We start from the raw sequence: 15,558 nt of genomic DNA, 5'->3' as shown, positions 1-15,558 counted from the left end.
TGGCGTGCTCTTTGATAAGTACAGGGCAGCCATGGTTTGTGACAAGCATGTTGCCCCCCAGGCAACAATGAAATGGAAAAAGATTAAATGTCAGCAACAGCCAACCTTCAGTTAGAAAAAATATGTTGCTTGGTCACTTCATCACTCAAGGAATAAACAGGCAGATCAGAGGGAGCAAAAGGTGTCACCAATATTTTAGCAGCTTGATAATATGAAGGAGACAAGTCTGTGTGAGCTATCAAGTCCCAAACACACAGGGTGAGAGTATGGAGGGGCAGCATGGTGGAGAGGGCCCGGTGAACATGCAGACAAGACAGTGCAAAGGGCCATCCAAAATGTTTTTGCGAAGAATACAAACACAAGCTGGATTTCTCATTTCCAGGCCAGATCACTCATTCTTGAAGGCCACATTGGCAAGTCACAGAGCCATTGTGACTGACAACCAGGCTTAAGCTCAGGCCCAGCCAGAGACAATATGTGCAAGGGGAAACAATTTAGATGACCATGTCTAATACTCAGCAAGTCCTGTGAAACTCAGTGAAAACCACAGGTGGGAAGCCCAAAACAGGTATATAGTGTCTAGAAGTGCATTAACGACTTCACCGTATATATGTTTATATATACTTGCCGCTACAATTTTCTAAAAATAAAACCAACATGAAAATCAATTAGGCAACAGAAAAGAAACAGAGAAGGTCTGGGGGAGAGAGCATGGATGGTTAAACATTGCAACAAAAAGATGATGATGGCAACTAAAACCAGACAACAGCAGACTAAGGATTTTCATGCTCAGCAGGCCTGGGAGCTGAGGAGACAAGGCATCAGGGACACAGCATGCAATGCTTCCCTAGGGAACTCTATGTGTATGGGGGACGGTGTAGGAATAGGCTCAGGGCCTAGACCAATGCTTCAGATGGAATAAATGAGAAGAAGGGACCTTAAGCAACCCCTCTGCACCAAGGTCAGTGAAGGAACACTAAAATCTCAAGCGGCTCAAGGCTGAGCAGCATTTGGCCTCAGGCTACAGCTGACCAGGGAAAAGGTCACTGACTGAAAGTAGGGCACAGGGATGTCCCTAGTGTGATTCTGAAAGAAACTGAATGGAAGAGAAGCCCGTGAAAGCCTATCTTGCACAGGTACCTAATGCCAAAAGCTAACTAGAAATGTTACCATTCATGTGGCCCCTTTCCTGATGGACAATGAGGTGGGACGACACTGAGACACTGACGGATGGGCAAGGCCAGGCCAGAAGGGACAGGCGCAGTGAGAGGCGCAGGGCCAGCTCCTAGCCATGATTAAGCAACCAGAAAGCAGGTGCCGCCCGAGTGCCTCACATCACGCTTGTCAACCAGCAAGGAGGTAGCATGAGCAAGCTGGCTATCCACTAGGTGAACAAGCTATGGTCACGTCCTGGTACCCAGTAACTAAGCACTTACACTCCCCATCTGCACAGCACCATGTGCTCAAGGAGAATTCTGGGAAAACAGCTCCTAGCATAGGTTGTCTCTGGCCTGTACAAGGGCCTGCCCAGAATTTCCATGAAAGTTTCTCAACATATGCCACTGTGTGATGATTAAACAGGCAGATTCCTAGCCATAAACCCACTAGAGAGCCCATGGCAGCTACTCAGTTAGACACCTGCTTTCCTTTCATTGGTACCAAGTTACTTTATACCCAAGCAGTGTCTGCATATCATGAATAGCAATTTTATAGCTGCCTATGGACTACCCATAAAGTAGAATTTATGCACACTTAGACTTAAGAAGGCTGGGTGATATGTGGACCCAGCCTTAGTGAAAAGCTATTTTAGTATTGTGGCACAGCATAGATTTTGGCATGATGGAGCTTAAATCACACCCCAGAAGATGGTATTACCTCATGGGAAGTCTGTACTAATAACAAGACCACTGCATCTCTTTGACATTTTGGATTTTAGTATTTTCAATAATAGCCACATTGTTTTATTCCTGTTACACACTTGCAAGGCAAGGAGGACAGGTATGCTCACTACACTGGACCTGTGGGGGAACTGAGACCTGGGTCCAACAAGTCAGGTGTGAAGTAATGCTGGAACAGTTGGGGTGACAGTTGTCCCAGTAGTGACACATCAGAATCAACCTGACCATATCAGAGATATTAAGGGATGTCACCATCCCCATTTAATTTTAGGCTGTCTGGGCACCAGGTTGGATCTGCAGATGCTAGCCAGGCAGAGCAGAATACTGCAGTGACAGGGGCCAGGGCTAAACTGGCAACATGGAGAGGAAGCCAACACCACACGACAATTCCTCCTCAGGCTCCAGTCATCACTGCATGAAGAATTCTGATGATAGACTGGCTCCCTTCATGCCTACCCCATGTCTTCAATGGAGGGAGGTAGTGCTTCCAATCTCAGACCTCTTAATTTTGGGGAGTTTTTTGAGGTAGGGTCTCCCTCTAGCCCAAATTGACCTGGAATTCACTTAATAGTCTCAGGGTGGCCTTGAACTCATGATGATTCTCCTACCTCTGCCTCCTAAGTGCTTGGATTAAAGGGATGCACCACCACATCTGGCTCAGACCTCTTAATTTTAACAGAGACTCTCGGGGTGCTGGTGGAGGGGCTTGCTCCCTGCTGAAGACATCTTCCCTTGTCAAGATGAGGAACTGACCCTCTTTCTCTGATATCTACTAGACCCTCCTTGCCCTGGGCCCATAATATCATCTTCTGGGAATCAAGAGTCTGGGATATTCCCCAGGGTCACCAGCTGGACTCAGAGCAGATTCCAAGGCTCATGGAGAATAGCAGTCACCTCCGTACCCTTGGGCACAGCTGTGCCTTGAGAGAAACATGTAGTACAGGGCACATATTACTACCCCTTCCTACAGCTGGCAAAACTAAGATAAGAAGCAGTGGGGTGACCTCCTAAGGTCACCTAGGTGGAGAGTGACGGTGTTCATATGCTCACACAACTAATTCCTAGCTCATAAAACTTTAATCTGGTCATTTTGAAATACCTTTTAAAATTCCAGCCCAATTTAGTTCTAATGGCAATCCTATGTTTGTATACCCACTTCTTTAGGGGAAGGAGGTGGAGTCAGGGAGAATTTAGAAAGAATTAGTACCCACATTTCTAACACGTGTGGAGAGTCGTGGGTGGGGCTTCTCATCACTTCTATGTAAGTTAATGGAAATAAGCACATCAGAGGACACAAAGTTTGCTACTTACATTCACTTCAGTTATAGCAATATCAACGACGCTACCAACAACAATTAAGGCATCAAAAGTGTTCCATGCATCAGTGAAATAGTGCTGTTAGGGCAAGCATTCAGACGCCACAGAGGACAGGAAGAACAACAAGAAAAAAAGAAAAAAAGCACAGTGTTATCAATGTGCCACTCAGCTACTGGAAAAAACTGCCCCAAGACACACATCATAGATACACATAAGTCACTTTGGGTATGGCTTCTGATGTAGCGATGGAAACATTCAGACACACCCTATCTTACCTTGCCTACTAGTGCTTGGGGTCAATGGTGCCAGAGTCAGCCCTGCAAAGGTGAACTGTGCCTGCAAAGGCCTTGTTCTACTCTACAAGGTTATTCCTCACAGCTTTTACAAGGAATGTCTAGCTTCTATCAAGTGCGATTGGGACCTGTGACTTGTCCAGGTGATGCCACTGCAGGGCAGGGAGCAGGATGAGCGGACAGAAGAGAGAGGATGCAGGCCACTCCGGGTGCATACTCACGTCTGCTTCGCTGAGGGCCACGTCTATAATGCTGCCGATTACGATGAGGGAGTCAAACGTGTTCCAGGCGTCACTAAAATACCCCTGGACAGAGCAGGCAGGGGCAGACGTTGATGAGCACGCATGAATGGAATATCACAGGGATCATAAGGGGACACTTCTGAGTCCCTGAAGCACCCATGACAACCAGGTAGGGGTGGGAAAGCCAAGGGGAGGAGGCAACAATACTGTCCACTGGTGGAAAGGGGTACTGAGGTGGCTGTGCACCTGTGTGTAAGACAGGGCATGAGTGGGAGAGAATGGGTATGTATGTGTGCATACACACACACACACACACACACACACACACACACACACACACACACACACTGCAGACCCCTGGCCCTGAACAGACAGATGGCAACCCTGCTTCGACACTCAATGAGTAAACCCCAAACCTTCAAGAGATAATGGAAGATTGGGGTTCCCCCCCGATCCCTTCTTAAGGTCTCCAGTCTCCCCTCTTGCTTCTCTTCTCATATTTGAAGTGCATGGTCACCAGCTCAGTAGCACTTGCCTACCCTTTACCAGTCTGGCAAGGAACATGGAGGCTGTGTACTGGGGCAGGATTCCCAAGAGCTTTCAGAAAGGGCACAGACAGACTTCATGTGAAGACCATATCTTCCAGGGAGACAGGCACAAGTGGAATGCAGTTCCAAGGCACAGAAACTCTTGGCTGTAGAGTACAGAGAAGCCACGGCAGGTTCTACATGCTGAAAGGTAAGGAGGATGCTCCCAGAGCTCCTTCCTCCTCCATTCCTGCTCTTCCCTGTCTTCTCCATATTCCAGGCTTAGCAGACTCCTCTGTATTCTTCAAAATCCTCACCAGGTTCCCCTCATCTCCTGATGCCTGTGTAGCCCTGACTTCCCACCTCGACACTGTATGCAGAAATTCACTTCCTCGTCCAAGGTCATAAATACCAACTCCTTTGCAGAATCTTTCCAGCTCTTCTAACTGCCCACAGTCCACCATGTTGACGGTGCCTCGCATGGTCTTGATCCCTGCATGTCTGTCCCACTGAAAACCTTCTGAAGATGAGCACTGTGCTATTTCTTCTGCCCTCGCCTCCACCAACTTCAACAGCCAAGGCTGTTGGGTTAGGGCCTGGCACATGGTGATATCTTTGCCCACCAATTCGCACTGCACAGGCCATACAGTTTTTCCCAGTTGCTAATTGTCAGTTCTTCTTCTGGGACTGGCACAGAAGGTGCTTAACTGGTATGGGTCATGTCCCAACACCCCTGGGCAGCCCTGTTGGAGGGGTGGGCAAAGTTCTTCAGAGAGCTGGAAGCTTCCAGTTGCTAGGGCTGCATTTCCAGGGCAAATAGCTATCTGTGTGCTTACAACTGGGGATGTTCACCTAACTAAGGAAAACGGGGATGGAGATGGCTTAGTGCTCAAAATGCTTGCCCATGAAACCTAATGACTCAGGTTTGATTCCTCAGGACCCATATTAGCCAGGTGTATAAGGAGGCACATCATGTGGAGTTCATTTGCAGTGGCTAGAGGCCCTGGTATGTGCATTCTCTCTCTATCTGCCTCTCTCTCTCTCCTCTTTTTCTCTCTCTCTCTCCCTTCCTTCCTTCCTTCCTTCCTTCCTTCCTTCCTTCCTTCCTTCCTTCCTTCCTTCCCTCCCTCCCTCCCTCCCTCCCTCCCTCCCTCCCTTCTTTCTTTCTTTCTTTCTTTCTTTGGTTTTTCGAGATAGGGTCTCACTGTAGCTCAGGCTGACCTGGAATTCACTATATAGTTTCAGGGTGGCCTTGAACTCCTAGTGATCCTACCTCTGCCTCCCTAGTGCTGCAATTAAAAACATGCACTACCATGCCCAGCTTCTCTCTCTCTTAAATAAAAAATTAATTAATTAAATTAAATTAAAAAGAAAAACAGAACCACAGGTACTTTAAGTGCCAGGTCTCAGGAACAAGTGATCAAATACAGGCCCAGAGGAGGCCACTGCAGAACCCCAGCCTTCTGTGTTACTTTGGAAAATGGGGACATGTTGTCCTAATAACTTAGTAGGAAAGTTTTTTCCTTTTATTGCTACTCCCCCCTCCCACTGATAGGGAAGCTATTACACTGTCTGGCTAATGGCTTATTGCTTTGTCTTCCTTTCTTCCTGCTGCCCTTTCCCCACCTGGCTGCTGTGACTTCACATTCACTTTGGACCTCTCCCCCCACAGCCACAGTGCCGCCCCTCACCTGCCCCTCACAGGCTGATGCTCTCCCAGATGCCTCTGCACAGCCTAAGAAACTGACAAAGTACAATCATCCTTTACCACATCTGATGGTGTGTGTATGGAAGTGCAACAGGAAGGTCTGCTTAAATATATACCTGCTTTGTTTTTCTTTCCTTTTTATTTTCAATGTAGGATCTCACTCTAGCTCAGGCTGACCTGGTACTCACTCTGTAGTCCCAGGCTGACCGTAATTCACAGTGATCCTCCTACCTCTGCCTCCCAAGTGCTGGGATTAAAGGCATGTACTTAAATATATAACTTAATAAATAAGTAATGCCTTAATAAATGAATAAATAAACAATGCCTGGCTTAAATATATAACCTAATATCCCCTTCATTTGCTTCTCAGGAATTCAGAATTCTTGGCTAGCAAAAACAAGAGAAGATATAAATTTTTGAGGTCTAGACTTGTGGCACTCAAAATGCAGTCATGCGCATTAAAAGATAAAGAGCTGGCTCCAGGATGCAAAGACATATCGTGTATTTGTCCAGAAGACATTTCCTGACACACAGGGCACCTGGGTCGCATGGCACTTTCAGTGTTGGGCTTGATGGACCTTAACTAATAGCATGCTGTACAAACCTCTTATTTACAGTGTTGAAATGGATGACAAGCAGTTCTCCAGCCAAGAGTACTACCATGGACTATGTCAAGGGGCAGAACGTCAAGGGTTTTATAACAATTCAGAGGCTCAAAACAACACGGGATTTATTCTGTAGCTCAAGGCCTAGCCATGAGTAGCCAGCAGCCTCTCAGCAAGCAAAGGGTAATGAAGAGCAAATGTCTTTCTTCCTGTGGGGTATGTGGCCTAGTCCCTCCAGCTCCTGTGCTGCAGGCCCTGCTCTTGCTTGAGGACTCTGCCAAAGGCCAGACTCACCTACTGCACTGGATACCAGCCCTTCCTGCAACCCCTTCCCCTTTCCTGAATGATCAGTATTCCTTCTGTTGGGTTGTTTTTGCCATTATAAAATCTATTCTTCATTGAGCCTGTTCTGACATTCTGTAATGGACAAAATTCCTTTGAATCAGCAAGATACAAGCATAACACTTTCTTTAGGGCCTGGGAACTTTTTAGAAATCAGACAGAGCCTTTCTAGAAAATCCTTCACAGTCACAAAACAATGCCTCAAATCTCACTCTTCACAGACTAGAGATTAACACTCGTCCACCTCAGTGGAGGCTTCATGGGTGCTCGCAGCGGCATTCTAAGTCTCTAGCCTGATGGCTCTGACAAGAGTCCACAGGAAGCAGAAAATGCCAGCCCTCCTTTTCTTCTGATACTCTGCTTCCCTGTTTAGCATCTTCCTATTTTATAAAATCACCCTTAAGCAGTATGACTCAGTTCCCCCATCCTTTCTGTGTTGAAGGTACCATGGCTCCTCCCACAAGGACAATCAGTACAATCTATCCTCCCAGTTGAGAATGATATACTCTTTCACAGCAGAATCCTGAGGCCAGAACCTTATTGAAGATGACACCCATTGTTTGAAACCACCAGGCAAATGTCTGCATCATGAAGACCCCAGGTAACCAATTGAACCCTCAGACTCTCCAGTGAAGAACTCAGCTAAAAAGACCAAGTTGGCCCCACGTAATTATATTTATTATTTAGAAATATTTCTGATTCTGAAATGTTAAAGTTATGGGCCAAACTAGCATGGCCTAGAGCACGAGGCTTCATCGTCTCTAAGAACCCTGTTCTGACTGGCTGTCTACATCTATCTGCGCCTGACAGTGGCTCCTGGAAGTCAGATTTCAGTACTCTAGTCCTCTTGCTGGGACCTAGCACAGGTCTGGCATGTGGAACAAGGACGTGTATGTACAGTGGTTGAGACAGGATGCAAGAAAACAACCCAAGTTCAAATTCCTTTTGTTGCTTGAGTTTACATTCACCTGCAGAGCTTAAGGAACCTATACAAATGACCTCCATTTTCTACTTGGACCACTTGCCAGTTTCCAGCAGGATGTTCAGGCCAAGGGATTACCTATCATGCCAACTTGTGGTAGATCAGCAACTGACAGCTTTGTAACTAGCACTAGCCTTTCCAAAAGCAAAGTGGGGACTCCAACGGAAACACACTCCACCTTGGCAACTTTTCCCTGAGCAGCTTTCCTAGGATAGAGTAAGTGCCATCTTGGGCTAAGCTGTACCGACAAGTTCATCCATGCATCCCTTTTCACACTTTCATAGTCTTTTCTCAGCAACCACATGTAGCTGGTATCATGCTAGGCCCCAGGGACCCAAAGATAGGAGAGAGGGAGATGGAGATGAGAATAGGGTTGATAACTGCACAGTAAGTGGCTCAGCGACACTCAAAGGAAGAGAAAGGCTCTACTGGGCTGACTGTGACAGTGTCACAGAAGGGTAACATTTACACTGGGCCCTAAAGCGTAATGAAGACGAGGGCTTCCATTCAGTACCCTGTGGGGATATTTACACTTGAGAAAAAAGGCATGTCAGGGACAAAGTGGCAGGAAATGAGGCAGAAATGTATCTGGACAAGTGTCATGTGAAAGAGCTTGAAAATTAGACAAAGTAAAAATAAATCAGAAAAAAAGAAAATTAGATGATAGATAGACAGACAGATATGTATTTTCCTTCAAATCATAGGTGGACAAAGCCAGCATTTCACTCAAAGAGTGACCCAGTGGGCTTTAGACTTACAAGGAGAGAAAGGAGAAGATGAAGAAAGGGCTGAGGCCAGAGGTGAATGTGGCTGAGAACAGGCAGGCAGAGAGGCTTAGGGAAAATAGGGTGGGCAGATATGGGTGAGGCAGAGCGTGCATCTGAAGCCCCAGGGACTTGAGCATCTTACACAGGAAGAAGAGTGAAGGGAGCTCATGTAGACTGCGATACATAAGGGACAGGATGAGAGATGGATCCATCAAAAAGCCTGTGTCAAGTTCTGGGTAATGTGCATAGCATTTGGCCCTGAAAACAAATCATCTATCAAGGTGTGATCACTGAAGAGAGACCATGAAATTTTCCTTCCAGCAGGTAGAAAACATGCTAAATTACTGGACTTTATTAAAATATGCAAGATTGAGCTCCTATTTTGGTGTCAGTTTTTTTAATGAAGTTTTAATTATGGACAAATCCTCAAAAGAAGAAGAAGAGGAGGAGGAGGAAGAGGAAGAAGAAGCCTTATTCCTGCCAGGGGCCCAATAGCTGCTGAGTGAGAAGTGCTCCTGGAAGGTGTGTCCACCTACTACAGAGGCTGCCCAAGGAAGAGTGCCACAGAACTCCTTACAACAGACTCTCATGAGATGAGACTAATGTCCCCTGTACCATCTCCTTGGAACATTTGTCCCTCTGGAGCCTTGACATTGCTTTTTCTATGAGAGAGAGAGAGAGAGAGAGAGAGAGAGAGAGAGAGAGAGAGAGAGAACTGGCACGCAAGGGCCTCTGGCCACTGCAATTGCACTCCAGACCTGTGCACTACCTTGTGTACATGTGCAACCTTGCATGCTTGAGTCACCTTGTGTGTCTGGCTTACACAGGACTTGGAGAGTCAAACAAGGGTCCTTAGGCTTCAAAGGCAAGCCCCTTAACTGCTAAGCAGCTCTCCAGCTCTTGACATTGCTTCTTCTTCTTCTTCTTTTTTTTTTTTTGAGGTAGGGTCTCACTCTAGCTCAGGCTGACCCAGAATTCACTATGTAGTCTCAGGGTGGCCTTGAACTCATGGCAATCCTCCTACCTCTGCCTCCTGAGTGCTGGGATTAAACGTGTGCACCACCACGCCCAGCTTGCTTCTTAATCTGAATATATGATGGTTGTGGATGGAGGGGTCCTTACTGGCTCCCTTGTTAAAGGTTCCCCTCTCTTGGCTTAGTGACCACCAAAGAGAAAGGTTTCAGAACAGGGTTGTTTCTTTTTTTATTATTTATTTATTTATTTGACAAAGAAAGAGGGAGGGAGGGAGGGAGAGAGAGAGAGAGAGAGAGCGCCAGAGCACACCAGGGCCTCCAGCCACTGCAAATGAACTCCAGACTTATGTGTCCCCTTGTGCATCTGGCTAATATGGGTCCTAGGAAATTGAACCTGGTCCTTTGGCTTTGCAGACAAACACCTTAACTACTAAGCCATCCCTCCAGCCTGAGGGTTGCTTTTTGAACTCATTCTCTACCATTCATTTAGGTATATAGTACTAATGTAAGTCCATCTCCCTGGCTGTGGGTAATGTAGTGACCTTGCTCTTCAACTGCAACATTTTAAAAGATCTGTAGTAATTGTATAATTTCTTCCAGAAATTGCACTGCTTTGTAGTTGTCTTGGCCAGGAGTGGTGGCACACCCCTATAATCCCAGCACTCGAGAGAAAGAGGTAGGAGGATAGCCATGAGTTCAAGGCTACCCTGAGAATAATTCTAGGTCAGCCTGGGTTAGAGTGAGACCTTTTCTCGAAAAAAAGTTGTCTTGGCTAGGTGTGGTAGGGCACTTACTCAGTCTGAGCACTCATAAGGCAGAGATAGGAGGACTGTTATGAGTTTGAGGCCAGTCTGAGACAACAGAGTGAGTTCCATGTCAGCCTAGGCTATAGTGAAGAGCCTGCCTTGAAAAAAAAAAAAAAGAAAGAAAGAAAAAGAAGTACATCTAAAGTTGTGAAAATATCTTGCTGAGTAAAACTACAAAGCAGTGCAATTTCTGGTAGAAATTATACAATTACTACAAATCTATTACTACTGATTATAAATTAGCTGCTCATTTCCCACTTAGTATCTATCACCAATCTATTCACACACCACTGAACTCCCCTTAGAGAGATTCCAGGCCTGGTACAGGGTATGTGTGCATTCTCTTTCTCTCTCAAACAAGTACACATCCATCATGCACACATACTCACTCATAGTTGTGCATAGGCACACATGTATATGCACATGCAAGTACACACTCTTGCACATGCACACGTGATTGAGTGTGTGTTTGCCTCAACCTACAGAACTTCATCACCAGGCAAAGGAACATATGACACATGGTGGCTGAGAAAATATGACCAGAGCATGTGCATTTTCTCTAGAACTTTTCACATTCTTAGTTTGTACCCTTTTCCATCAGTTCTGACAAATATTGTTCAAAGAAGTACAGGTGAGAGGGAAACAAACAAAACTTCAAAGGAAGTTATGATGCATTTGGAAAAAGAAGGAAATGTTTATGTATGTAGATATGGACAAGTCACAGTAGGTAACAACCGGCCATGCATAAGGTGCCAAATTTGACCCCACTGCACTCATCCCACTTACAAAGGTTCTTTCTTTGTGGTCCACAAAGATCTGACAAAGATTCCATAGAAATTGTTTTACATTAAAGAAGGAATAGGCTGGAATTTGAATTTTATGTAACTACGGACTAATAGAACATAGATAACTGGGCCCCGTACTCTGCCATTCTTTAAGTCTGTTTGTGCTCAGGAGACAGAGGGAAAAATGCCCCATACTTCAGCTTAGCTCAGCTCCTCGGCCTGAAGTTGTAGAATGAGGGAACACCGTTGCTGGGTAACAGTGACGGTGGTGTGGTGGCAGTGGTGTGTCAGTGGCAGCAGCTGACAAACCAGCATGCTGCTCTATGCCATGCACCCTTTCATAGCACTGAATGTTATAACTCTCTACAACAACCCCTTGAGACAGACCTAGAAGTATCCTCGTGGTACAGATGAGGACACTGAGACACAAAACAGTAAGATAATTTACTTAAGCTAGTGCCTGGCAGAAGGAGGACCTGGATCTAGCTGAGCTTTGTGACAGTGCTGTCCAGCTCAGAGTACACAGTGTATGCAGGCCGCCTTTGGCAGGGGACTCAGCTCACTCCATCCCAAAGGAGGTATAATATGTCCAGACCTCCAACACAGCAAAAGACAGTTTACGTCTAGTTTAAATTAAATGAACAAAAGATGGTATGGCTGTGAGAGGTTTGTGTTGGTACTAGAACTTTCCATAAAAGCTTACTATCAACCAAGTACAAATAAAATCAGTCTTTGTGTTTGCAATCTGAGAGTAACATCAGGGTCAAACCCTTTCTGATAGTTATCAAACACTCCCCAGTACTCAGATAATGAGGCAGTCTCCCCTGGGACAGCATGACACATGCTCTGCAGAAAATTCAGTGTTCAAAACGGTCATCGGCCTACAAATGATCAATTCTATCTTCTTTTTCTCAGAATTGTTTTCATGAGGTTTTGTTTTTGCAGACCTATTTTCTCATATGTATAGAGATGCTCTAATCAGATTTTCATGTTTTCAGGTGATAACCAGAGCAACACAAGGCTAACAGGAAGCGGGTAGGCACTCCTTTGGGGTGATTCAGCAAAGTGGATCCAGCAACTCACCTTGGGCTTAAATGCAATGACTTTCAAAACCATCTCAACAGTGAACACCCCTGTGAAGACCATGTTCAGTATGTCCATGGCATCGTTGAACACCTTGGACTGCTCATAGTGCTGCAGATAAAGACAGAGGTACGGCCATCAGAGACTCACCACAGCTCATGACCTAACAACTAGAGGCCTCTCCCTTCTCTTGGCACCCTGGGGGCACACCCTCCTTTCCAGCGCTCTCTCCCAATGATTAAACCCACACTTCCATGTCATATGGTGAACTCCCACAAACCACAGGGGCCCCATGACAAGATGAAGATGGTTGGATGATGGAGGGGAAAACAATGCCCATTTTCTCAGCTCAGGGTAGGAGGAAGCCACCCTTCCTTCTTCTGCCAGGGCTTAGGCTCAGGCTCTGGACTAACACACAATGCAGAGACCAATTATATGTCTACGGATGAAGGCAGAACGTGAGTAGGGGTGAACCTTTTGCCATTGATGTGGTATTACCTTGGTTTTGTACTTTGCCCTACATCAGAATATAGCCATTTTCATCCTTAAATTCTAAAAAAAGTGCCATAAAATATATACTTCATCATCTATATAGACCTGTCTTCCAGATAGCACTGAGGGTGGCTTGGTTGGCTTCAAGACTGGGTAAAATCTGGATGTAGACTGTGATCTTTGCTTCCTGGCCTAATTTTGTACCTACTAGAAAGTAACTTCTGAAAGAGTTCACTGTAGTTACTTCCCTGCACTCTGTCTCAATGTTAAGGAGAAGTAACTAATTCAGGTCAGTCCCAGTACGGATTAGATCATCCCCCACCACCATATGGAAAGCCCCTTAGAGCCAGGAATTGTGACTTAGGCTTTGCTTTTCAGCACTAGGTGTTACTGTGACAGGTCAAGACCAAAGTGCCAGACTTACAGACTCAGAGAATCTTCTGAGGTATGATAGATTCCTCATAGTACCAATAAAGGAACCACACAGCTCAGGGAATTTAACTATGCTTCCCAAGGCTACCAACCAGCAAGAGATAAAACCAGGACATAATACCAGCCAAGTTTTGGTTCTCAGCTATAACCTGGCCACAGGACCCATGTAGGACTGAACATCACACCATGTTCTATGGAAATGCTATCTGCCATCCTGCCACACAGATAATCTCAAAGGAGTGATTGTACATGTCTACCACGACAACTGTCAGCCAGAATAAGACTCTGGCCTCACTATAGCTCAGGCTCATCAAAAAGTCAACCCCGGACTTGAGAGATGGCTTAGCAGTTAAGCACTTGCCTGTGAAGCCTAAGGACCCCGGTTCAAGGCTCGATTCTCCAGGACCCAAGCTAGCCAGATGCACAAGGGGGTACATGTGTCTGGAGTTCATTTGCAGTGGCTGGAAGCCCTGGTGCACCCATTCTCTCTCTCTCTATCTATCTGCCTCTTTCTTTGTCTGTCACTCTCAAATAAATAAATAAAAATGAACAAAAAGAAATTTTTTTTAAAAAGTCAACCCCTCCTTTCAAGAGGGGGAGCGCTCTGCCCTCAGGGGTACAGGGCTGTGCATAATGCCCAGACTTGGTCCCCGCAGCTGTCTCCATTTTTACCTGCATGGCCAAGCAGAGTGTGTTGAGCATGATGAGGACAAACATCATGTATTCGAAAGGCGAAGAGTTCACCACGTACCAGAACTTGTACTGGTAGGGATTTTTGGGGATGTATCTTCGCAAGGGACGTGCTTTCAAGGCGTATTCAACACACTGACGCTGCAACAGCAGGAAAAGACAAACGGGGTTGAGAGCACTTCCAGGAAAGACACACACAGTGGCTACCTTCCTGTAAGGTCTCACTTGGGTCTCTGGCTGAAAATGGCCACAAGCAACCACCCTGCTCCAGTGAGTCTGTGACGGGCCCAGCACGCAGCACCTCTGTGCAGCATGGCAACCTCAGCGGCAGGCAGAGCGGCCGTGCTCTCCGAGAATGGCAGACAGGGCTGCCGTTGCCCTTGCCAAGGTTCTACAGTACATGTGCAAGCAGAGGAGGGAGGACTTGGCCCAGACTCTGCCAGTGCCCTTCTCTCTGCCAGTGGGTCGTGTCTCCAGGGCTGTGTGCTGTCTTCCAGGAAAGGAAGCCAGATACCATCAGACACAAAACCTTCAAGAGCTAGAGGGCCTGGGCTCATTTCCTGAGAGTGGCAACTCCACTGGTAGTTCAAACAGACCTACATGCAACAACTCTCAGGTCTTACAAGCTATATACATCTCCCTCTGGAAGGTGGGAGCTCAATAACAGGTCATGCTCATTTCAGAATCCTTCAGGAGATAGCTTGTAATGATGACAGGGTTGAGCTAAGCTTGGGAGGTGGACCTGACTAGAGAACTGTCCCTACACTCACTTTGGGGATGAAGACTAGTCACCTTTCTATAGCAATCTCTGAAGGGGTCTCTAGCCCCAAGAGCCTCCACCTGGCCTCCAGGGCCTAGGTCTGCCCACTCTTCTGCTTTCATTCTAGGGAACAGGCTTCAGAGAGGCTCTCTCTGTCCAGAATTTGTCATTCTGACCTTATCTGCTGACTCTAGGGACACCAGATTCCAGCCTATTTGGGACTTCAGATGCAAATGCATTTGTAGTTCCAGACCTGCCTGGCACAATTGGTCTTGCCCTCACTGTCACTTCCTTGAGTAGGCCATGGCTTCTCTTAGACTGTCACTGGTGGGATCTTCAAGGACATCCTGACAACTCAAAGGAAAAGTCCTCCCTTGCATCAAGCTGGCACCTCCTCACATTTCCCACAGTGAACAGACACAGCTGTAGCTTGAATCAGAATGCCCCTGACACCATGGGCACCACTTCACTTCAAGAAGCCTGGGCTTCCAGATCATTCCTCCTTACTAAATCATATCAAAGCAGGGAGGATACTGATAGAGGACTGGGTAGGGGACACACGCTTGCTCCTGCTCAAGGAGCAGAAGCACAAACAGGGTGAGATTCTAACCTGGTTTTTGTCTAGCTCACAGTTCTTATATTCCTTTTCTCCCTGCTCCTGAAATGTGACAATGACAAAGCCCACAAAAATGTTCATCATGAAGAAAGCAACAATGATGATATAGATGATGAAGAAGATGGAGATCTCCACACGGTAGTTGTAGACTGGACCGACGTTCTCTGCATTTGAGTCGATGGCTTTATATAGCAACCTGGACAACAGAAAAACCGATAAGGACACACCAACACAAGTGG

General features: G+C 46.3%; 1 protein-coding gene across 10 annotated transcripts in view; it reads right to left on the bottom strand.

The window, feature by feature from the left end:
* Cacna1d (calcium voltage-gated channel subunit alpha1 D) overlaps positions 1-15,558 on the bottom strand; it is a 341,201-nt gene that overhangs the window by 45,458 nt on the left and 280,185 nt on the right. For 5 of the 10 annotated variants that reach the window (XM_004652738.2, XM_004652740.2, XM_004652736.2 and 2 more), the window contains 4 exons: positions 15,314-15,515; positions 13,926-14,084; positions 12,330-12,440; positions 3,730-3,813 (listed from right to left, as the gene is read on the bottom strand). In XM_004652738.2, coding sequence (XP_004652795.1) covers positions 3,730-3,813; positions 12,330-12,440; positions 13,926-14,084; positions 15,314-15,515 — 556 coding nt within the window. Of the gene's footprint in view, positions 1-3,209; positions 3,294-3,729; positions 3,814-12,329; positions 12,441-13,925; positions 14,085-15,313; positions 15,516-15,558 lie in introns of all 10 variants that reach the window. The other 5 variants (XM_045135618.1, XM_045135612.1, XM_045135614.1 and 2 more) reach the window with 2 other exon arrangements.

This window comes from Jaculus jaculus, chromosome 16 (assembly GCF_020740685.1).
Source record: "Jaculus jaculus isolate mJacJac1 chromosome 16, mJacJac1.mat.Y.cur, whole genome shotgun sequence".
Taxonomy (NCBI): Eukaryota; Metazoa; Chordata; class Mammalia; order Rodentia; family Dipodidae; genus Jaculus; species Jaculus jaculus.
This window is presented reverse-complemented; position numbering and strand designations above follow the sequence as displayed.